The 23,620-nt window shown below is 38.1% G+C and overlaps 2 protein-coding genes across 2 annotated transcripts in view; both read right to left on the bottom strand.

Moving 5' to 3' along the window:
• The window catches only part of LOC131317616 (uncharacterized), a 31,713-nt gene extending 27,028 nt beyond the window's left edge, over positions 1-4,685 (bottom strand). The window contains exon 1 of the mRNA XM_058347148.1: positions 3,879-4,685. Coding sequence (XP_058203131.1) covers positions 3,879-4,214 — 336 coding nt within the window. The 5' untranslated portion in view covers positions 4,215-4,685. The remainder of the gene's footprint in view (positions 1-3,878) is intronic.
• Positions 4,686-20,143: 15,458 nt separating this feature from the next.
• Positions 20,144-23,044, bottom strand: LOC131316994 (uncharacterized). The gene is made up of 3 exons (XM_058346577.1): positions 22,571-23,044; positions 21,406-21,486; positions 20,144-20,242 (listed from the first exon to the last, which is right to left on the bottom strand). Exons 1-3 carry the CDS (start codon positions 23,042-23,044, stop codon positions 20,144-20,146), a joined length of 654 nt encoding a protein of 217 aa, XP_058202560.1.
• Positions 23,045-23,620: the final 576 nt, after the last annotated feature.

Raw genomic sequence — 23,620 nt, 5'->3', positions numbered from 1 at the left:
TCCATGTGGTTCTTAAACAGACACTAAAGCTAACTTTCGTTCATCACATTGTTATGCAAAAAGCTGTTGATATGAGCATTAATACCATTTTCACCAAGAATTTGGTGGCGCTAGATTTTGGTTATTTTCATTTGTTATCTACCAGAGAACCTAATTTCGGCAATCATTTGGATAGTTAAATTCACTGTCTGTGAACAAATGTATACCATGTTTTGGAACATTTGTTCCAGTTCAAATATCCGCTAGGATTAAATTTAGTACATCAATATTCAAGGTACAAAAATCAACAGATGCATAGGAAATTATGTTTTGAAAGGAAACAACTCAAACAAGACACAGGGGCAAAAAAACAAGACACAGGGGCAATTAGAAAGGAGAAATACATAATCCAGCATCCTTTTTTCACGTCACTCATACTAAAATGCATCTTCAAACCTTTTACATGCATTGATATAAGTTTTTTTTACATACATATGCTTTTCACGTCCCTAATATAGACTTGTCCATCATTGAAGCCAATTCCCAATTCATTTCTACCAATGCAAAGATCCAATGTTAACTTAAAAGACTGGGTACGCCGCCTTTTTGTTCACACGCAAGATCGTAAACTCATGTTCATAACGTGACAATTAAACACGCTTGGTGCAAAAGAAACCCATGTTGCACAAGGAAGAAGTAGAATGTGGCCCAATGGACATAACTACAAATCCAAAAGTCTTCACTCTAGTATCCATTTACTTACTTCTTGGCTACTATCCAAATATAAGCTTTCTATCTCTAGTGACCTTGCATCCTTAAGGGCTACTACACCTATTTTTGAATGCAAGAACCTAATTCACCAACCTTATCGACGTGAAAGGCCCACCCACAATTCGTAAAGGATTAAAAAAATTGGAATGTAAGGACTTTTTTAGAGGAGACTCTAATCAGTGGTAGATAGCACAAAATACTATTACTTAAAAGTAAAATAATTTCTTTTCTCCTCCCTTTTCTGTTGGAAGTGGGAGTTAGGAAGAAGATCTACATTTGGCCATAAGTTGTCAAAATTGTCACTCCTTGGATATGTAGGATGTGCGTAAATAATTGTCAACACCAACAAAAGGATTTGAAACAATAATTAAGGAAATAGATCTCAAAAGAGAAAATTAGAATAGAGAAACTTAAGGGAGCAATTGAAAACAACAAAAAGCATTGGGAAGAAGAAACGGAAAATCAACATGGTCAATGTCAAAAGTCAACTATATCATGGCAAAGATGAACAATTACCTTTTGTTGTCAGAAGAAACTTCTATGAGCCGGAAGGTACTCAGGCTCTGAGAGAGAGAGAGAGAGAGAGAGAGAGAGAGAGAGAGAGAGAGAGAGAGAGAGGGTTGCCCACTTAATATCCCATGAAAGGGAGTATCCAATATCCTGACTGGGATTATTTCCCTCTTCATCCAATGATAAAAGACGATTCTCCATTCCTTATCACATCATTTATCCCTTCCAAATCAAATGTGGTACAACTAATCGTACTACATACAATCCCATATATTATCCCATAGATGCACATGTCCCCTTTATCCCCATCATTAATCCCATCTTTCTCAGTCCTTCCAAAAATAATCCGGTGATCAAATGTTCCCTGTAAGGACTCTGATGAAAGGTTAAATAGATGAAAATTATTCAGATTACCAGAATGTATTTCTTAGCATATATGCTTAAATGGAGTGGGATGTCTGACAAAAGTTGGCAGTTTTAGTTTCTACTGAAACCCATAAGTTCAAGTTCAATTGGCAGCTAATGGTCTGTTTGATGTTTATGTGGGCTTTGGTTTGTTTTGAACCTAGTTAATATTTATGTCGACGTGCAAAGGAACACAAGGAACCTGACCAACTAAACCAAAGGTAGAGCTCTAGAGAAAATACAGAGAGGGTTGCTATTGCAGTGCTTTGGTAAATAGGAGAGGTGACTAATGACATCCTAAAGCTGCATTGGTTGAAATTCCAAGTTGCGAAAGCTATTTCAGCCCACTGTTCAAACTGCAGCTTTGGTTTTTTGTCTAGCTCCTACTTGGCATGGGGTTTGTTACTTTGATAACGTAGCAAAATAGGTTAGTAGTTTGAATTCAATAGCGACATAGCATGAGTAATTGATTCGATAAGCACAAATACTTTGTGAGCATAACCATAAAAAGGCGAAAGAAAACATAGAAAGCTTGTGTTGGTTTGAACTTCAAGATTTACCATATCAGAAGTCTTGGAAATTCTACCTTTTTGTGGGAGGTTCGAGAGCAGACTATGATTGGTTGAGCAGCTCATTTGAATGGGGCAGTTAGTGAGGGCAAATGACCTTGTCTTTCTTAATAATAGTGCATCTAATGAAACTGTGTTTTATTGCTTACGAATCACAAAAGAGCACGGTGTACTTTATGTTGAGTATAGAGTACGTTGCAACATCGATGTCCACGGCGACAACCACCTCGATTTCCCCATCAGCGGCAAACTTTAAGAACCAATCATTTGCGCGTTTATTTCTCAATCGGCAGGAACATCGAGAAATGAGAATCTATTGTCCGAAATATAGCACTCGCAAAAGGAGAGGTGAAGGGAAAGAAACAGGTGCCATAAGAGAATACAGTGCCTCAAAAAAAAGAACGTGGGGTTTAGAAATTTCAAAACCATTCATCAAACAACTTACGTGCAGTAACTGTTTGGCATGAGCAACTCAGTTATGATCTAAACTCAGCATTAGATTAACATATTTAAGGAATGCTTACCATTTCAAATCGAGAGAACTCCGGTAGGGAGGGATTCTGAAGAACAGTGGGCAACAACAAATGAAGAACAGTGCCGATGGATTTGGTGGGCGCTGGTGAGAGATGGTGGGCACTGGAGGTGTACGACGTCGCAACGCTTGTGGATTTGATGGGCACTGGAGTCATCCGTAGGAGTAGTTCAAGACACGCCACTGGATTTGATGTCCGTTGGTGCGACCGTAGAGTGTAGGGTAAGGCTTGGAGACGCAAGAGTTGAGAAGAGATGGGTTAGGTTTCAGGGACAATGAGGGAATAAGAGGATTTCTTGGGGCGCAGGGAGGAGAGGGCGCTATCGATCGTCGCAAGGGGGTCGTCAATACAAGGGATTCTAGAGGGGGTTTTCAGAGACATTCACTAATTTGGTGTGGAGGCGCGGGAGTGGTGCGGTGCTTCGTTTTAGGTTGTATCGTTTAAGAGCCGTTGTATTGTGTGGTTGAGAAGGGGCGTAAGACATGGCTGGTATTAATTGCAAGTGTTTGGGACATTTGTGGAAAGCAAAAACTGAGAAAACATCTTCGTACATTTAAAAGTAGTATGGATTTATATTTTTCAATCTATAATATTTTTCATAATTTTGAAAACTTTATATTATATAAACTCATCGAGATCTATTAAATAAGATCCATATATATTGCATATTTTTCAAGATTCACACTAAAAGATATAGACAAAAGATATAAAAGAGGCAAACAGAATAATTGACAATGAAAATAGGATGGAGGGAGTATTGATTTTTGACATAGTTAACCACATAAAATATCTGAAATTTCTCTTAAGAACCCATCAAAATTATGAGGTGTGACGCATTGATGTGTCTTTAGCATTTCTCTTATGTATATCAAACTCGACCATACGTGTCAAGGACTCCGGTTACAAGCAGTTTGTTGATCCCATTGTTCATAAATTCTGGCTCCACCCATGCTTCTACTTTCATCACGAAAGGGTTATTAATTGTTTCTCGCCTACAAATGTTCGTTACGTGATTTGCTGGTAGTAACATGCGAACAAACATTGCCACAGGATACTCGATGGGGCAGTACTATTGAATAATTAACCTTTAATTCCTTGCTTCAAATATTACCTTGTGCTGGTTCGAATAAGTAGCAATCCCTTGCATTCTCCTGGCTTCCAACAAAGCATAGTTATCCAAGAACTGGACATGCTCATGAAGAAAAAGTTCATCATCGTAACACTCTGGACAAACGCAAAACGAGTTGTGGCCATTTTCGAAGCATTTTTTGCAAGCGAAATACATTCCCGGAATAAACTTAACGCACCCACTACAAAATGGCCTCCCACTTTTGATTACGTAGTAAAGAGACATAACTTCCATGAATTCTAGGTTTCCACTCCCGTCTTTGTTCAGTTCTTTGAAGAAATGGCGATTCCTCATTTTCGTGTGGCCTTCCTGCCGCATAAACCATAGAAATTCATGGAGACTCACCTTCCCGTCTTTGTTGTCATCGAGCGAATTGAAAATTTTTGTGCTGCTTGTTTGACGTCTGGTGAGCTTTTTCTGTAGCAGAGTCTAGCAGTCTTGACCAAATCCTCCATTATGGCCTAAACAAAAAATAAGAAACAAAATTCAGCTCCGATTATTTTGCAGAGTTTTTTTTTTTTTTTTTTGGATATCTCAATTATTCTAAGGCTGTTTTGATCAATATATTCCATGTGCCAATTAATTTCGGGAGTCCTATCCAGCCATCCAAGAGAAGGAGGCTTAATTAATCAGAGCCGGGTCCGAATAAATTAGCCCTATAGAAGCTGATAGAACATGATAAGTTTTGTATCTGAGACTTTAGAGCATCTCCAACTTTAGCTTCAAATTTGAGGATGCCAATATTTTTTGAAGGTTATGTGACTATTTGACATGTTGAATTTGGCATCTTCAAGATGCCGACTTCAACCAAAATGTCAAATTTTTTATTTCAGGAAGTTTTGGAGAGTAAAGTAATCAAAGATAAATTTTGACATCAATGTCAAATTTGACACGAGAGATGGAATGCCAAATAATACATAAACATTTGACATTTTGATTGAACTTGCTTCTCATGCCAATGCTTCCATTCGGCATGCCATGTCATATTTCTTATCCATGGTCTAGAGTCTTAGATTCAAAACCTCATGTTCTGTCAGCTCCTATAGGGCCAATTTATTTGGACCCAGCTTTGACTTATTAAGCCTCCTCCTACTGGATTGCTGGATAGGACTCCGGATATTAATCGGCACACGTAATAGATTGATCAAAACAGGTTAGTATGAGCAAATTTCTAAAGTCACAGAGTTTGATCACCAGGCTAACACCTGCAGTTAATTTTGTACTGATTGTTCAAGAAATTGATTCCATACAGCTGGTTTAATTTAACGTAGTGATTGTTCAAGAAATTGCATCGGGAGCACCGAATAGTTTTTCCGAGGAAGAGGATAGGGAGACTTTTCAGCGCCCCGCATAGTCACATGGCCATGACAGGCTCCTCCGCCATTACGCTAGGGGTCCGATTATTGGATGCGGGATGAGTTTTAGATCTACTCGATATTATTTATGAAGGGATTATTGGATGCGGGATGAGTTTTAGATCTACTCGATATTATTTATGAAGGGATGACGAAATAGTATGAGTATTATTTATGAAGGATGAGCTCATATATTAATGTGATTTTTATGGAGGGTAGATAAAAAATTAGTAGGTTTGAATGAGGTTATAAAAAAAAAAGGGATAAAATAATATTTTGTTTGGAAGAGGGATAAAATGAGAGAACAAGGTTATTTTGTAGCTGTAATGGAGGTTGGGAGGGGGTATTATTTGGGTCTCCTCCAGGGAATAATATATGGACATCTCGAAACCGATCCATAAATAATACTCCCAACAGTGACTTGGCCAAAACTCATCGGGGGTGTGAATTGTGTTGCCAAACCAAGACAAAATGTTTCACATCGGGGCCTTATAAGCGGAGGTGGGTTCGTAAGCTCTTTCAATACGATTATGAATCAATGCCTCATGTAAGAGGATCCGGATCTTAATTTTGTGAGGATTTGTCTATGAGGATCGTGTGAGGGTTTTAATTACAAAGATGCTACATGCACAACGGTTGTGCAAAATATCAAGCACAACCAATCTTCATCCGTTCATTGTTGTAATAAATGGTCAAGATTCCTTCAAACTTTTCCTTGGAAGAGTTAAACTTTTCATTGGAAAAGTTTTTTTAAAATCTAAAATGTCCAAACACATCTGAACGGTCAGAATTGGTTACACAACACACACAACGGTTGTGTGAGTATCATTTCCGTTTTAATAAGGAGCTGACAACACATTATTGAAGAGATCCAACGGCTCACAGCAGTCCTTCCTTTTTTTCCAACAAGCAGTGAGAAGGAAGTGTGCATCCAAAATTCTAATTGGGTGATAAAGAAAGATCCTTCAGTAGAGAGTTTAGTTTGGGTGCAACATTATACTCTTCTTACATCTGATGTGGGATTAGTAAATGATGAAGATCCATTGGATTTGATTGGTCGAAATTTGGTGTATCCAGTTGATAATGAAGCCAAATTATCCTATGTGAAAAGCCCCATTATCACTATAGGTGCACAAGAACATATAAAGAGCATCCTTTATGGCAACATCAGAAATCAAGATCCTTTCTGGGAACCTTATGAAGACTACTCGAGCAAAAGTCCGTCACTATCCATTCTGAAGCCTAGTGATGGATTTAATTTTCTGACGTAAATTCATCTATTATTTTTAAAGGGTTGTTTACAATTTCGTATTGGAAAAATAAATTTGAAGTATAAGACTGATGCAGACAAATGCAGGCGTTTTAAACTATTTGAAACAATTGAAACTCGAAGACGAGTTTTCTCAAGAGGGAGAGGATGATGCAGGCTGATATTTTAATTATTCTAGAAATATAAGAATCTTAATTTATTATTTTGAGTTTAGCATTTTAGTAGGAATATTTTATTTTAGTCAAGATAATTTATAAGTATTTAGTTTTCCTAGTTTGATTTGATCTAGTATTCCTATTTTGAATAGGTTTCTTGGTTAAGGAAAATTAGGATTGATTTTATTTCCTTATGTTTGTTTTCCTTTCTAGATTTTAAGAAAGCTAGGTTTAGGAATTCTATTAGTATAAATAAGGTTGTAAGCCTTAGGGCAAATTAGTTGTTTTATGACTTATAAAAATTTGAGAAGTTTCTCAAAATCGTTTGTTCGTAGAGAGAGTATTTCTAGTTCAAACTTATTCGTGATTGGCCTTGTTGCACGTTCTTCTATTTCAACATGCCTCCCTGCACCATGTTACTTCACAAGCTCCAGAGGATTTGGTTGTGAGGGGTACATTTCTTTTGTTCAATTCATTTGCTAAAGTACTATTTGATTTTAGAGCATTTCATTCATTTATTGTTGCATCGTTCGTGTGTGCTGTGGAATTGGAAACTGAAAGTCTGAATCGACCGTTGTTTGTTGAAACACCCTTAGGGGGTAGGACACCTTTGGATCATATTTGTTGAGACTGTGAACTTCTTATTCATGATCGCCGATTCACCTTTGATTTCATTGTATTGGGAATGTCAGGCTTTGATCTGATTGTGGAAATGGATTGGTTATTTATGTTCCATGCCACCATTGATTGTTTCAAACGTCGAGTTCGTATTTGTCCACCTGATGGTGCTTGCTTTAAGTTCTTCGAGGAACGTCGGGAACTGTCAGAGCCGCATTTGTGTGGGTCTCGAGAGTGGGAGTTCTTTTATTCTTTGTTGGCGAGTTTGACTTTAGATGAGGATATGTCCGTGCGTAGGGAATTGCCCTTTGTTGTTTACAATTTTCCGGATGTATTTCTGAAGGAGTTACACGGTCTACCTCCCGAGAGAGAAGTTGAATTCACTATCGAGTTACTTTCTGGTACAGCGTTAATCTCTGCACCTCCTTATCATTTCGCCTCCGCCGAACTTGGGGAATTAAAGGTTCAAATGCAAGAGTTGGAAAATTTGGGGTTTATCCGTCCGAGCACATCTCCGTGGGGACACCGACACTTTTTGCGCAGAAGAAAGATGGTTCACTCCGTTTATGTATCGATTATCGTAAGCTTTTCCGTGTCACCGTTAAGAATAAGTATCCTATGCCTAGAATCGACGACTTGTTTGACCAACCCTAGAGTACGACTTGTTTCTCTAAGATTGATTTGAGGTCCGGTTATTACCAATTAAGAGTCTGAAGAGTGGATATTCCAAAAATCACTTTTCGTACTTGTTATGGCCATTATGAGTTCGCTCCGTTATGCCTTTTGGGTTGACAAATGCTCCGACAACATTCATGGACCAGATGAACCGTATCTTTTGTGCTTATCTCAACCGCTTTGTGGTTGTATTCGTAGATGACATTCTTATCTATTCACCTTCGGAGGAGGAACACCAATCTTATCTCACTATCAATCTTGAACTCTTGAGAGAGCATCACTTGTACACTAAACTTAGTAAGTGCGAGTTTTGGTTGTCCAAGTTCAAATTCTTAGGTCATGTGGTTTCGAAGGGTGGAGTGTTCGTTGATTCGGGGAAGGTGGAATCCGTTATGAATTGGCAACGGCCAAAGATTGTGTTCAAACTTCGTAGCTTCTTAGGTTTAGCCGGATACTATTGCCGTTTCATCTAAGACTTTTCACGTCTAGCGGCACCTATGACTAGGTTGACACGGAAAAGGACACATTTTATTTGGAGTGATGCATGCGAGTTGGCGTTCAAAGAATTGAAGAAGTGATTAACTACCGCGGCAGTTTCGGTTGTGCCCGAACGTGGAGTTGGCTACTCCGTTTATTGTGATGCTTCGAAAGAAGGGCTTGGGTGCATTTTGATGCAATTGGGGCGAGTGGTAGCATATGGGTTGCGGCAATTGAAAACTCCCGAGTGGAATTATCCTACTCACAACTTAGAACTTGTGGCCGTCGTCTTTGCATTGAAGAGTTGGCATCATTACCTGTACAGTAAGAGATTCGAGGTCTTTTTCGATCATAAGAGTCTTAAATACCTTTTCTCCCGAAAAGAACTTAACTTGCGACAAGGACTTTGGATGGAACACTTAGAGGACTATGACTTCAATTTGCAATATTATCCAGAGACGGTGAATGTGGTAGCCGACGCGTTAAGTAGAAAATCGACAAACCTTGCGAGTCTAGGAATTCACAAGTGGAAAATGATGAACGATTTGTATTTCTATGCCATGCACCTTGAGGAAGTTCAGGATGGAGTTACCTTGTATAATTTGACCATTCAATTTACTCTATTGAGCCAAGTTATTGAAGCGCAACAACACGATGAAGAAGCAGAAGGGCTTCGTGCCAAGTTTCTTAGTGGAAATGCTGAAAAAGGGTGGATGATTCACGCCGAACGCAGCTTACATTATCAAGGGAAGTTGTTCGTACCCGTTTCGTGTCGGGAGGAAATCTTGCGAGAGTTCCAGCATTCTCCGTTAGCCGTTCATCTGAGAGGAACAAAAATGTATCACGATTTGCATAAGTAATTTTAGTGGTTCGAAATGAAGAGGGACGTCGTTATTTTTTTGTCTAATTAAGTGTCTCATGTGCCAACATATGAAAGTCAAACATTAACGACCCTTGGGAGAGTAACAATCGTTACCAGTGGCCGAGTGGAAATGAGAAAGCGTGACAATTGATTTCGTTACGGGTTTATCTAGGTCGTCGAGAGGGCATGATGCTACATGGGTGATGGTGGACCATTTAACTAAACCGCTCATTTCTTACCTATTCAAGTTACCGATTCGATTGACACACTTAGTCGTTTGTACATTCAAGAGATTATCCGTCTTCATGGAATCCCCATTTCTATTGTATCCGAACGAGATCTGAGGTTTACCGCGTGCTTTTGGCAGAGTTTACAGGTGGCTCTTGGCACCAATATTTTGTTTAGCACTGCGTATCATTCTCAAACGGATGGAAAATCCGAGCGAACGATTCAAGTTTTGGAAGACATGCTTCGGGCTTGCATCATGGATTTTCGGGGTAGTTGGGACGATCACTTGCCGTTAGTTGAATTCGCGAATAATAATAGTTATCAATCGAGTATCGAGATGGCATCGTATGAAGCTTTGTATGGGAGATCGTGTAGATCAACCATGTGTTGGACTGAATTAGGATAGACTACGTTAGTAAGGCCATATATGATTAAGTAGACATCCGAGCGTATAAAAGCAATTCGCCAACGCCTTTTGGAAGCTCAAGAGAGAACAATCGAACAAGTTAAAGTGATTCGCCGAAGATTGTTGACCGCGCAAAGTAGGCAAAAAAATTATGCCGATCATCGTCGCCGATCGTTATCGTTTGAAGAAGGGGTTCACATTTTTCTTAAGGTATCACCGTGTCGGGGCTTAACTAGTTTAATGGGCTCTTAGGTAGCCACCCTTTTTCGATTTGATTGAGAGATTAACTAAAACAAGAAAATTGAATGTGCTTTTTAAGAAAATTAAAAGGAGGTAAAATCGTAGGGTTCATAGCACTTGTAACTAATCCGGGTTAACCTGCTCTGTTTGGAGTTCTTAAAAACGTTTAATTTTAGATTGAAAAAGATACCCCGCAAGATGCGAGACCCTATGGTCGCCGTATACCCATGCGCAGCGAAGAATGGGTTTTGGACCCCCATACCCCCGTTCACATGGGCTCCGACGATGCCCGGATTCGTCCGCAGGAAGTATTTTTCAATCGAAAATCGTTTAATTTAATAGTTTGATAAAAGGAGCAGTGCCCGAATCAGCCACGGTGTGCTAATCACCCCGCGACCCTACCTATAAGACTACTCACACATTATTAAACAAAAAGTAAAATAAACCTTAACTTGCATCAAGCTTTTCACTGGAAGTAAAAAAATAAATAAAAGATCTAAGTTAAATAAGGATCAACGAACAACTTTAATAAAAAAAACAGAAATCAATACGAATTACCGGAGTGCGAAGATCTAAACAAAACTTGAAAAGGAAAAATACGCAGAAGAAAAATGAACAAAATGCGAACCAAAAGATGGGAGCCCCAGTGCCGAAACCGATCGCCTCCCTTAATTATGTTCCACGGCAGTCAGAAGCAGCAGCTTTTTTTCTTGTTTTTCCTGTTTCGTTCGAAACCCTTTTTCTCCGTCCCCGGCAACGGCGCCAAAAATGCTTGACCAATTTCCTAGACCTAAAATAATGGGTTGCCCCAAGCGTAGGGCGGAGACCGATGCAGCATAATATCCGGTAAGTCCGGAGTCGAATCCACAAAGACGGTAATGTGTGCTGACTAAAAATTCGGGTTGTTATAATTTAAATAGGCTCTCAGGTAGCCACCCCTTGTTGATTTGATTGAGATTACAAAAATCTAAAAATTGATTGTACTTTTCAAATAATTAAAAGAAAGGTACGGTTGTAGGGTTCATAGCACTCGCAACCAGTCCAGAATAACCTGCTCCATTCGATGTTCTTAAAAATGTTCAATTTAAGATTAGAAAAGATACCCCGCAAGATGCGAAACCCTATGGTCGCCGTTTATCCATGCGCAACGGAGAATGAGTTTTGGACCCCCATTCTCCCGTTCACATAGGCTCCGACAATGCCCGAGTTCGTCCGCGGGAAGTATTTCTCCTATGTTAAATCATTTTTACATTGTTTGAAAATAGAAGCAGTGTCCGAACTGGCTATGGTGTGCTAATCACCCCGCAACCCTACCCATATGTCTACTCACTCATTATTAAAAAAAGAAACAAAAGAAACCCTAATTTGAGACATGCTTCAATTACTCGAAATGAAAAATAAACAGGAGATCCAAACCAAACAAAAACAATCGAATAACTTTAATGAAGAACGAAAATTAAAATTAATTACCAAAGTGCGAGTAATTTGAATAAAGCTTCAAGACTTAAGGTAAAAAAAGAGCTCTGAAAAGAAGAACAGAAATCTAAAGCTGTCAAGTAAAAACCGAAACTGCTGTCGTACCGCCACTGCTTCATGCGCAGCTTTTCTTTTCTGCCAGAAGACCGCTTTTTTTCCTTTTTTTCTCCACGGGCTGCTACCTACTGAAGCAGTAGGTCAATTGCTTATAAAGGGATTGAGGATTTAAATCACACAAAGGTCCTTTGGATTTCATAAAATAACATATGAACCATTCAGTTTTGAATCACTTCGCATTTGAATCCCAAACTTCTTTAAAATCTTCTTTTTAGCCAAAGTCTTAGATAACGGACTCGAGCAACCTATAAACATAAAAACACATAATAAAAAAACAGTTAACAAAAATAAAGGACTAATAAATGTAGATTGAAGGGCCAAAATATGTATATTTTGGCACTTATCACACCCCCCAACTTACACTTTGCTAGTCCTCGAGCAAAGAAAATAAATAAATAAATAAAACAACTGACTAAGGGATAGATCTTTTAAACCCCCGGGTGGCCCCGGTAGGACGAGTGAAGTCTCGTGAGGATTTTCAGCAGTGATCATCCACAAAACACCGTGGATCCTTTTACTTGGAACTCAAAAAGGAACTGCAATGCAACTCTTTGATACGCCAATGCCAAGAATATAGCATATGCGAAAATAGTTCTAGAGGCTATCAAAACATAGAAATAATTCATGACACCAAACCTTAGCGTGTGTGAGCAAAGACCTTAACCACAAGTGAACCACAACCAAGTACTCTCTCCGGACCGAGTCTCGACTTCAATTCTCACCGTGTCATGCACTCAACAAAAGAAAACACTCGAAACAAGGTGCATTTAATAAACTCTCAATGTGTGCGGGCGAAAGTTTTGCAATAAAGAATCAAAGTACCCAGCACACTTAGACACGAATAGAAAGCTTTTTAAGGTAGACACATGATCTTCATGAAAGGAATGTCAAGCATTAAAGACTATCTATCCATCGATCCATAACCCATTGCCCCAAAGATCAAATAGGACTTTTATTCGGTCATATCATTGGGTAAGGAAAAGTGCTTCAAAGGTTAGGATAAATCATAAAGAAGTGTCCGAGAATCGGCTATAACAACATAGGGCAAGTGTAACAATGTGTACCCTCTTATCATTCTTTTCAACTCCGCCACATCTCTCTTATTTTTCACCCTTCACACAATTCCCCAGTGAAATTCACACGTTTCTTTTTTCAAACAAATGCAAGGGTGTCTTCCCTTTTTTCATTCAAGTTCTATTTTTTTTTCTTTATTTCTATTTTCTCAATTTTTTTTATTTTTAGCTATGGGAAAGAATACACCACATTTCAAGCACAACTCTCTCAAATACACTTCCTCCATTCTCTTCAAAAATTAATCTTCACATGATTAGCTCGCCATTCTCAAGACACAATTTGGTTGGTAAAGCTTAACAAGAAAAAGGCTCATGCAAGAGGCTCAATGTGGCTCGCAAAGATAAGTATTTAAGAAAAAGAAACGAACCGGCTCAATCAGCAAAGATGGCCTATTATCATCTCTTAGGGGCAATACAACCATATAACTTTCCATTCCCAAAAGAAGATATAATAGGCATGCATTAAGTCCCAATACTTGACGACAAAGATAATGAGATCGATAACGATTAAGCTTCTTTCTCTTTCTTTTTTTTTTTTACGACAAACGAAGAGTTTATGTGACACCACTCCAAAGAAAGATAAGGCACTAAAGCTCACATGGGCGTAAGTCTCCACTAATCTAGCCATTGAAAGCACTCAAGTCACAACTCACAAACAGTCAAGGTCCAACAAACGTGCAATGCAAAGATGCTAAGAATGTATGCCAGAATAAATTTCTATCGCCAAGTTAGCAAAAAGAACTAACATGCAATATCATATTCAAGTAATGCCCAACAATTCTCAACACTAGCAACCAACAAGTAAACATTGCAATCTTCAAGTCTCAAGTAGAAAAGATCCAACAAGTATTTTTAATTTTTAAATTTTTTTTTATTAACAAGATAAAGAACAAAGTGATTCCTCCCCCCAACTTGAACTATTCAATGTCCGCATTGAAAGCATAAAAAAAATAAAAATAAATAAAGATCGGACATAAACAAAAAAGAGAGGAGAGATATCACCTCGGAAAGGAGGGCTAAGCAGAGTAAATTAGAGAGTGAGGGATACCCCCCAACTTGAATCGAACAACCTGCAAAATGTTAGCCTCCAAAACAGCAAGAAAAATAACTAAAAGAAATAAACAAGGTAAGAAAGAAAAATAAAATACAAAAAAACATCCACTTTCTTCACGCGAAAGACACGAGTACTACTTTTCTTCCCATTTCTCAAGCGAGAAACGGGTGGCTATACCAGACCAAAAAAAAAAAAAAAAAAGTATAAGCAGCCAAACGTGGGTACCGAACATTTATCATGCCAATGAAAGCTAAGACAATGAACATAACGCTCCATTCTACACCTTTTATCAAGTATTGAACCCGACCATGCCATAAGATAAGATACTTCGAGTAGCACATTTGCCGAATTCGTTTTAGACATTTAAATTCCAACAAATGTATAGCCCAAATTAGATTAATTTTCAAATTGTTGACAAAATCCACAAGATATGGATGATAAACTAAATTAAATTCATCAACACCAAGAAAATCAATCAGCTCCACATTTAAAAACTCTTGCAAAAGTGGAGATTCAGAAACAGGGATGGCACAATCTAGAGCTGAGAGTACTGGATTATTCCGTGCAACTATTGACAATGTCTCCTCAAAAGGCATATAATCTAGTGCAACTATAGGCAATGACTCCTCAAAAGGCATATAGCCTTCACTAATGACAAGCAGCTCTATTTTCTCTTTTTCTCTCGCATCAGAATTCTTAGGAAGTGACTCTATTTCTTCTTTTTCCCCCGCATCAGAATTAATATCCTCAGGAAGTGACTCTATTTCCTCTCTTTCTCTGGCATCAAAATTGGTATCCTCAGAACTTTTGGTCAACTCACTAAATTGGAGCTTTTGGGTTAATTCATCTAAGAAATCCCAAGCGTCTTCAGGGGTTTTATCCAGAAATTCGTCAGTGGACCTAAAATCCACCTCGCATGACTTAAAGTTTAAACCACGGCAAAAGATAACCAGAAGACTGCCAAGCTCACAATTAAACGTCCAAGAGAATACAACAAATTTAAATCGCTCCCAACACTGTGACAAAGACTCATCATCATGTTGAGAGAAATCTGATAGTTCTTGTAAAAGCATGTGAGTCTCATATGAGGGATTGAAATGATTGAAAAATTGTATTACAATCTCACCCCATGTCAATCTTGGACTCAAACAATTAAACCAATCTAGAGCACTATCACGCAAAGATGCTGGGAATACATGTAAAAGAGCCACTTCATCACTAGCAAAAGCTTCCTCAAGTTTATGAACATGCGAAAAATGATTTTCTGATGCAAAACCATAAAATATAGGAAGCGACACTGAACAATCAAATTGTTTTGCATAACCTCCATACCTCCCCGCAAAATGGGCCATTTTTTTTTTTTTTTTTTGCTTTTCAACGATAAAAAATAAAAAAAAATTAAAAAAAAAAATAAAAAAAAATAACTACCCGAATTCTTAACACACGCTACCGTCCCCGGCAACGGCGCCAAAAATGCTTGACCGATTTCTAGACCTAAAATAATGGGTTGCCCCAAGCGTAGGGCGGAGACCGATGCAGCATAATATCCGGTAAGTCCGGAGTCGAATCCACAAAGACGGTAATGTGTGCTGACTAAAAATTCGGGTTGTTATAATTTAAATAAGGATCAACGAACAACTTTAATAAAAAAAACAGAAATCAATACGAATTACCGGAGTGCGAAGATCTAAACAAAACTTGAAAAGGAAAAATACGCAGAAGAAAAATGAACAAAATGCGAACCAAAAGATGGGAGCCCCAGTGCCGAAACCGATCGCCTCCCTTAATTATGTTCCACGGCAGTCAGAAGCAGCAGCTTTTTTTCTTGTTTTTCCTGTTTCGTTCGAAACCCTTTTTCTCCGTCCCCGGCAACGGCGCCAAAAATGCTTGACCAATTTCCTAGACCTAAAATAATGGGTTGCCCCAAGCGTAGGGCGGAGACCGATGCAGCATAATATCCGGTAAGTCCGGAGTCGAATCCACAAAGACGGTAATGTGTGCTGACTAAAAATTCGGGTTGTTATAATTTAAATAGGCTCTCAGGTAGCCACCCCTTGTTGATTTGATTGAGATTACAAAAATCTAAAAATTGATTGTACTTTTCAAATAATTAAAAGAAAGGTACGGTTGTAGGGTTCATAGCACTCGCAACCAGTCCAGAATAACCTGCTCCATTCGATGTTCTTAAAAATGTTCAATTTAAGATTAGAAAAGATACCCCGCAAGATGCGAAACCCTATGGTCGCCGTTTATCCATGCGCAACGGAGAATGAGTTTTGGACCCCCATTCTCCCGTTCACATAGGCTCCGACAATGCCCGAGTTCGTCCGCGGGAAGTATTTCTCCTATGTTAAATCATTTTTACATTGTTTGAAAATAGAAGCAGTGTCCGAACTGGCTATGGTGTGCTAATCACCCCGCAACCCTACCCATATGTCTACTCACTCATTATTAAAAAAAGAAACAAAAGAAACCCTAATTTGAGACATGCTTCAATTACTCGAAATGAAAAATAAACAGGAGATCCAAACCAAACAAAAACAATCGAATAACTTTAATGAAGAACGAAAATTAAAATTAATTACCAAAGTGCGAGTAATTTGAATAAAGCTTCAAGACTTAAGGTAAAAAAAGAGCTCTGAAAAGAAGAACAGAAATCTAAAGCTGTCAAGTAAAAACCGAAACTGCTGTCGTACCGCCACTGCTTCATGCGCAGCTTTTCTTTTCTGCCAGAAGACCGCTTTTTTTCCTTTTTTTCTCCACGGGCTGCTACCTACTGAAGCAGTAGGTCAATTGCTTATAAAGGGATTGAGGATTTAAATCACACAAAGGTCCTTTGGATTTCATAAAATAACATATGAACCATTCAGTTTTGAATCACTTCGCATTTGAATCCCAAACTTCTTTAAAATCTTCTTTTTAGCCAAAGTCTTAGATAACGGACTCGAGCAACCTATAAACATAAAAACACATAATAAAAAAACAGTTAACAAAAATAAAGGACTAATAAATGTAGATTGAAGGGCCAAAATATGTATATTTTGGCACTTATCAAGCTCAAGAGAGAACAATCGAACAAGTTAAAGTGATTCGCCGAAGATTGTTGACCGCGCAAAGTAGGCAAAAAAATTATGCCGATCATCGTCGCCGATCGTTATCGTTTGAAGAAGGGGTTCACATTTTTCTTAAGGTATCACCGTGTCGGGGCTTATCTTATTTTGGAAAAAAGGGGAAGCTTTTACCGCATTATATTGGGCCGTTTGACATCATCGAGAAGATTAGGAAAGTCGCGTATCGCTTGGCTTTGCCACCAAAACTTTCGGGAGTGCATGATGTGTTCCACGTGTCGATGTTGAGGAAATACGAACCGAATCCATCTCATGTCTTAGAGGGGCCCGAACTAGAGTTGGAAGCTGACGCATCTTATGGGGAAGAACCGATACGTATCCTAGATTCGCGCAATCAAGCGTTGAGGGGTAAGACAATACCATTAATGCGTGTCTTGTGGAGTAACTAAGGTAAGCTAGAGTCGACTTGGGACCGAGAAGACGAGGTTAGAGAGAAATATTTGCACTTGTTTCCGGCGTAGAAACCAATGTGAGTGTCTAAGTTTAAACTTTTAAGTCATTATCGTTATTGCATAATTATTGTTGTTGTGACTTGGACATGTTTATGTGATGCATATTTTGATTGATTATGACTATCAAATTTCAAGGAAGAAATTTCTTTAAGGAAGGTAGGATGTAGAGACCCGTATTTTCAAAATTTGTTTAAAGGTTTCATTAATGTTGGAATATGAAATAAATGAGAGATTTATTGAATTAATTGATTTGGGGTTAATGTGTTAGGATTGTTATTTGAAGGAGTATTTGTGCAATTGACATATAAGCTAGTATATAAGGGGTGTGTAACACCCCGTCCCACATCGGAAGTCTACATGGATGATCTTGGGCATATAACAAACCTTGTGGGCTACTACTAGTACCTTGTGCTTAAGTTTTTGGGTCATGTGGTGTGGCCATTGTAACACCCCATCCCACATTGGAAGTCTACATGGATGATCTTGGGCATATAACAAACCTTGTAGGCTACTACTAGTACTTTGTGCTTAAGCTTTTGGGCCATGTGGTATGGCCTGTGGATCAAAATCAAGGTACTGGGCCAGCGGTCTGCTTGGGGCGTTACAGGGTGTGTATGTGTGTTGTAGGAGATAAATCTCCCATCTCCTATCTCTCTCTCTCTCCCGACGCCTCTCCCTCTCTCTCGGCACCTCTATCTCTCTCACTCTCTCATATACCAAAACCCACCCTTAAAGCTCAAAACTCATGGCAATCAACCTCCATTCCACTCTCTAGATGTGATTTCAAGCTTATGGTTCATTGGATAGAGCTCGGAGAGGAGTATTCTTGGAGGATTTCGAATTCAAAAGCTAGGGCTTGATCAATCTCGTTCGGTTTTGTTCTCTAAGTTGAGGTAGAGATTTCTTGCCTTATCTATGTGTTTCTGTGATGATTTTGTGCCTTGTTTGTGCCCTAGATTGTTGTGTTTTGTTGTTGGGTTGATCCTTGAAAATCTGAAAAAATCGCTGCTCGTAATGTCACCGCATCGATACAAGCTTTTTCGTTGTATCGATACCATTTCCTTATCCTGAATCCAGTAGCATCAAAAGTTTTGATTTGATTGCTGTGTCAATACAACTTTTTTGTTGTATCGATACCAGGAGCTTATGGGACAGTTTTGCCCACGTTGTTCCCACTTCGATTGTTTTGATTCCCAATTACTTCTAACACTTTCATACGTCTTCAAACCACCTTTATACTTGATTGCTCGTACTTAAAGGACTCATTGATCATTTCCATCTCCTTTGGCCCTCATTGTAATAAAGAAACGTGTCGAATTCAATGTGTGTGTGTGGTGTCCGTCCATCGTCTTTGCATGTAAACGTTTATGTGGACATTGTGGCATGTTATGATGAATGTTATGAACTAGTTGTATGTGGAGCATGATGTTATTAGGAAATGTGAAACGGATAGCATGATTGAGAACGATATAAAGAAAGCCACGGATCCACCTTACGGTGTGATGCTGGAAATGGGACGCACAGGGTACCTAATGCTCAGAAGTGCACTAGAAAGGCATGGATTCACTTTAAAGTTTGATGCCGAAATGAATACGGATGCACGGGATCCTTAATGTCCGGAAATGAGATCGAAACACACGACATAATGAAATTGAAGAACGTTAGAGATTGTTAAGCTATTTGTATATGAACAGTGTTGGTTTCAAGATCTTATATTCTTGCTCTTGTCCTTGTGGGAAATTTGTCATTGCTTATGTTCTTTCCGGTGTTTCTATCATCCCATTTATACATAGCTTGAGCATAGATTTCTCTACTGAGCATGCGCATTTGACCATACTTTTGAAAACTAACACGAAAGAATTATCATGACATCTTTTGTAAAATCTTTTTGAAGATGTAATCGTAATTTCAATTATATTCTTTTGACTTGTGAACATGCAATCTCTAAACTTACTCCCTTTGAACTATTATCTAAGAATTTGGGGCCTGAGTGCCATTATTGTATACTTTTAAACTTGATCGTACTCTTAGTGTATTATAGAAAAGCTTTTGGGGTATTATGATATATATTCGCGATGAATTTTCATTTAGAAATGTTATCTTTCTTTTTTTTTTTTGAAAATTTAGAGCGTGACAAGAACTAACATTAAGGAATGAAGAGACCGATAGGTAATCTGAACGAGCTCATATGCATGTATGCTTATTTTCCTTCCATGAGCACATCTGGATGTAACGGTATTGGAAGGCAAAAACTGTTACGTATCCGACATATTACGTTATGTAGCAGTCAATTTTTAAATCCCTATAGGATCCTTCTTTTGCACACCAAATTAACACGCTCGGGACACGTGGCATACAATCGTACTACATATCATTTTATTATAACAGTCTTAAAAGTTCAAATTATCGAGGTTGAAGACAATAAACTTTGGCACTGAGTGAATGGCTTCGGCGGTGGAGTCGATGTCTTCTCTCAAATATAAATAATTCCTATAAAAATAATTCCTCGGAATGCAAATAATTGGATACCGAAGAATCCGAATTTGTCCCATACACGTGAGTTCTATGATGCATTAATTCTTTAGATTTGAGTATTTCGAATGACTTCGAACTCATCTATGCTCCAATCAAGTTTACCATTCTAACACCCGGCACTTCTTGTCACATAATGGTACAGCTGAGCCGTGAAGATGCGTTCAATGCAGTGTTAAACAGGTTCAACCCCATTTCAGCCGCTTTGTACGCAAAATGCCCCAATTTCTGAAAATATAATCACATAAGCATTACGAACATGCAACACTGCAAGAAATTGCAACAATGAATATGAAGCTTGAGACCAGATTTTTTTTGAAAAATACACCAGCGGAAATTTCACAAATGAACGTATTAATGTGCCATTAATGCATGAAAAATAGGAGCCATGACTTTTAAACTAACAATTTGGACAATTTCTCTTTCATATATTTGGAAAAGTGAAGATGAGTTTTGGTTAATAATAGAACGAAACAGGAACAAATATAACGAGAACAAAGACAACAATTAATGGCATCACAACTGCCCAAGGCAAACATCCCGACTAGGTCGGCATGCACCTAAGCCTCGAACATTCACATGTGTGCCAGCCCTGTCCTAGAGATAAAGAGGTTACGAAGGGGCCAACACAAAGGAAAAAGTGAAAAACATAAGCTGCACAAAGTATACATAGACCACAGGAAAAACAGCAAGGAAACAAAGCTAAAATGTACAGACACCATCTGCCACATCCAGCCCGATCATCAGGAAATCACATCCTAAGCAGAATAGCTGATGGCAGCAATAAGAACAAGAAAGAAACTGAGATCAAATTCATCAAAGACCATTGCACCCTTCAGATTTTCGCTCTCTATTGTTCAATTATCAAAGCAATTTCTCTTAACCCGTACAAGATAGAGTTGGCATTATCGTTACATTCAAGTAGCGCCAACTTCAATAATCGAAATTCTACTCCTAAACGCATTATATAGTGCAAAAAAAAAAAAAAAAAGAGTATTGTCAAAGTTATTGTAGAATTTAGATTTAAAAAAAAAAAAAGTTATTGTAAAAATAGTATTGAAGACATCTTGTCATTTAAAGTGTCGTGTATAATATTTTGAGAATGGCGTAGTGTTTTAACACCATTCGTTAGTAAATAAGGTGATATAAATTGTTATAAAATCAGTGACGCGTCAGGTTTCTACTAGTATAACACTCATGCTTATAACGCAAGATCCGAAACAGTACCCGGGATTATTCCGGTACCGAAGCATACTGTACCAATAAAAGAAACGGTACTTTTACTAGTACGGTACTTATTCAGAACATTGGTACAATGTAATGTTCAGGGCCTAAGCCAAATTAACAAGCCCAAAAGGAAAAACACTCCGAGTTGGCAAAAGGGTACTCACTGGTTTGGGTCGTTCATAACGAACAACAGCATTTGTTGTGGATGTTGGATCAAGTTCAGTAATGGTAACAGATGAGCTTGGCTGCAACAAAACACAATCAAACAACCACTGTAAAGGCCAAAATCCCTGAACAAAGCTATATATACACAGATACATTGACATAATGAAATACAAAATTTAATAGATCTACAAATTCATTATTTGGCTCCAATAATGAGAAAACCATTAGAAAAATAACAAGACATTAAGAAAAAAAAAAAAAGAAATTTCGACTTTCTGAATGGAGCATTAGATATGTGTTTTAATTTCTGGAAAGTTATTTGAGTAGTCCAGAAATACTACTCCTACTATATTTGTGGTAACCCCCGGTAGATGAAAAACCATAGCATGATAGCATGCAAAATGTGAATCACCATGATTTTTGTATGTAAAAAAAAATACTACCAAATTTTAGTGTATTTTTTGAGTCCAGAGCCGCCTCTGGAATCACTCCTATTCTTTCACGGAAGGATACAGGCAGTAGGTACTCTAAAGTGGGCCACTTGAGTCTTTGACCCTATTAAATTGAAAAATTGCTTAAAATGTCCAAAGATTTTACCCCCTCCATCCCATTCTTTTATTATTTATATATTTTTTAATCTATAATATTTTTTATAATTTTAAAAACTTTGTATTATATAAACTCATCGATATCTATTAAAGAAGATTCATATTGCATATTTTTCAAAATGCACACTAAAATATATAGACAAAATATATAAAAGAGACAAACAGAATAATTGACAATGAAAATAGGACGGAGTGAGTATTGATTTTTGACATAGTTAACCACATAAAATATCTGAAATTTCTCTTAAGAACCCATCAAAATTATGAGGTATGACACATTGATGTGTTTCTAGCATTTTTCTTATCTATATTAAACTCGACCATACGTGTCAGGGACTCCCTCCGGTTACAAGCAGTTTGTTGATCCCATTGTCCATAAATTTTCATAAATTCTGGCTCCGCCCATGCTTCTACTTAATTTCATCACAAAAGGGTTATTAATTGTTTCTCGCCTACAAATGTTCGTTACGTGATTTGCGAACAACATTGCCACAGGATACTCGATGGGGCAGTACTATTGAATAATTAACCTTTAATTCCTTGCTTCAAATATTACCTTGTGCTGGTTCGAATAAGTAGCAATCCCTTGCATTCTCCTGGCTTCCAACAAAGCATAGTTATCCAAGAACTGGACATGCTCATGAAGAAAAAGTTCATCATCGTAACACTCTGGACAAACGCAAAACGAGTTGTGGCCATTTTCGAAGCATTTTTTGCAAGCGAAATACATTCCCGGAATAAACTTATCGCACCCACTACAAAATGGCCTCCCACTTTTGATTACGTAGTAAAGAGCCATAACTTCCATGAATTCTAGGTTTCCACTCCCGTCTTTGTCCAGTTCGTTGAAGAAATGGCGATTGCTCATTTTCGTGTGGCCTTCCTGCCGCATAAACCATAGAAATTCATGGAGACTCACCTTCCCGTCGTTGTTGTTGTCGAGTGAATTGAAAAAATTGTGTGCTGCTTGTTTGATGTCTGGTGAGCTTTTACTGTAGTAGAGTCTAGCAGTCTTGACCAAATCCTCCATTATGGCCTAAACAAAAAATGAGAAACAAAATTCAGCTCCGATTATTTTGAAGAGTTTTTTTTTTTTTTTGGATATCTCAATTATTCAAAGGCTGTTTTGATCAATATATTCCAGGCGCCAATTAATTTCAGGAGTCCTATCCAGCCATCCAGGAGGAGGAGGCTTAATTAATCAGAGTCGGGCCCGAATAAATCAGCCCTATAGAAGCTAATAGAAAATGATAAGTTTTGTATCTGAGACTTTAGAGCATCTCCAACTTTAGCTTCAAATTTGATGATGCCAATATTTTTTGAAGATTATGTGACAATTTGACATGTTGAATTTGGCATCTTCAAGATGCCGACTTCAACCAAAATGTCAAATTTTTTATTTCCGGAAGTTTTGGAGAGTAAATTAATCAAAGATAAATTTTGACATCAATGTCAGATTTGACATGAGAGATAGGATGTCAAATAATACATAAACATTTGACATTTTGATTGAACTTGCTTCTCATGCCAATGCGCGTAATATATTGATCAAAACAGGCTAGTATGAGCAAATTTCTAAAGTCACAGACTTTGATCACCAGGCTAA

The sequence above is a fragment of the Rhododendron vialii genome, chromosome 2a (genome assembly GCF_030253575.1).
Source record: "Rhododendron vialii isolate Sample 1 chromosome 2a, ASM3025357v1".
Taxonomy (NCBI): Eukaryota; Viridiplantae; Streptophyta; class Magnoliopsida; order Ericales; family Ericaceae; genus Rhododendron; species Rhododendron vialii.
The sequence above is the reverse complement of the archived record's forward strand: the minus strand, read 5'-3'. Positions and strand labels throughout refer to the sequence as shown.

Coding starts and splice junctions, on each gene's coding strand:
- LOC131316994 (XM_058346577.1), bottom strand. CDS start 23,044: ATGGAGGATTTGGTCAAGACTGCTAGACTCTACTACAGTAAAAGCTCA. Junction 21,487..22,570: donor CTTATTCGAACCAGCACAAG/GTAATATTTGAA, acceptor GTTTTGTTGCAG/CCAAGCTCATCTGTTACCAT. Junction 20,243..21,405: donor GTTATGAACGACCCAAACCA/GTGAGTACCCTT, acceptor TTATATTTTCAG/AAATTGGGGCATTTTGCGTA.